Below are 1193 nucleotides of genomic sequence, written 5' to 3'. Positions count from 1 at the left end.
CCATCTTTGGTTTCAAGATCAAAGGTGTTCTTTCATCAGGATAATGCTCGGCCACATATAGCGAGGATAACATTCCAAAGGCTGGAGCAGTTTGAATGGAAAATGATGCCTCACCCACCATTACCCTATCTGGTTATCATTTATTCTGCAGTCTTCAAAATCATTTGGATGGAAAAAATATGAATTCTGTAGATGGGGCCAGAACAGTACTGGAGGAGTATTTTTCGTCACAGACAAGTGAATTTTGGAAGAGGAGGCTTGCAAGTCTACCAGATAGATGGAAGAGTATTGTAGAAAATGAAGGAGTATATTTTAGATTAAAAAAGAATTTTATCTTAATTTTGAAAAACAAAAGAAGTATAAAAAAAAACTGCACTATTAATGGGATGACCCAATACTTTTGAAGTCTACTTTGAATAGTCAGCTGTCGGTTAACCTGGAGAGAAACAATGCAGTTATCAATAAGGGGAGAAATTAATGCATGCCAGATTTCACAGCTCTAGTATCACTCCTTCATAGTCGGCCTATGAACTTTTCAGCCTACCCTCATAAATGTACATGTTTGGAATGTGATAATTGCACAGTAAGACAGCCTTTTTTTAAAATTTTGTTATTACTAAGAACAATTATCACAAATAAAATTTTTAAAAAACCCAACAAAGATGTTTATGCTTAAAATAACATTTACCTTGGTATTAGGAACAAAGTCTTCTGAACAAGGAGGGTGGCTGTGATTTAAAAGTTTGGCATCTTGGATAAGTTGCTTGATAAGAACCTCATAATAGTCTTTCTTCATCCTGAAACCAAATAAAATATATTTTTAGTAATATTTATTAAAATATGAGCACAATGATGATGATAAATAGAATTTTAGTAGAAAATGTCTAGTTTGTGGGTGCAGATAGTAGTAATCACCTCTAGTGTACCACTTACTGGCACTTCTATTATCACTTGTTGGGTGATAGAATTTGAACCATAATGTGAAGCAAAGCAACGACTGATTAGTTATGAATTGTAATAAGGGACAGATGTATTCATGTTTTGATGCTTTGATTCATGTTTTGATGTTTATAAGGGACAGATGTATTCATGTTTTGATGCTTTGATTCATGTTTTGATGTTTATAAGGGACAGATGTATTCATGTTTTGATGCTTTGATTCATGTTTTGATGTTTATAAGGGACAGATGTAG

The 1193-nt window shown here is 33.4% G+C and overlaps 1 protein-coding gene across 1 annotated transcript in view; it reads right to left on the bottom strand.

Annotated features, from left to right (window-relative positions):
- Positions 1 to 1193, bottom strand: part of LOC106873095 (protein O-linked-mannose beta-1,2-N-acetylglucosaminyltransferase 1) — a 154814-nt gene that overhangs the window by 13093 nt on the left and 140528 nt on the right. The window contains exon 17 of the mRNA XM_052974899.1: positions 689 to 797. Within this exon, the coding sequence (XP_052830859.1) occupies positions 689 to 797 (109 nt within the window). The remainder of the gene's footprint in view (positions 1 to 688; positions 798 to 1193) is intronic.

Source organism: Octopus bimaculoides, chromosome 19 (assembly GCF_001194135.2).
Source record: "Octopus bimaculoides isolate UCB-OBI-ISO-001 chromosome 19, ASM119413v2, whole genome shotgun sequence".
In the NCBI taxonomy this organism is placed as follows: Eukaryota; Metazoa; Mollusca; class Cephalopoda; order Octopoda; family Octopodidae; genus Octopus; species Octopus bimaculoides.
The sequence above is the reverse complement of the archived record's forward strand: the minus strand, read 5'-3'. Positions and strand labels throughout refer to the sequence as shown.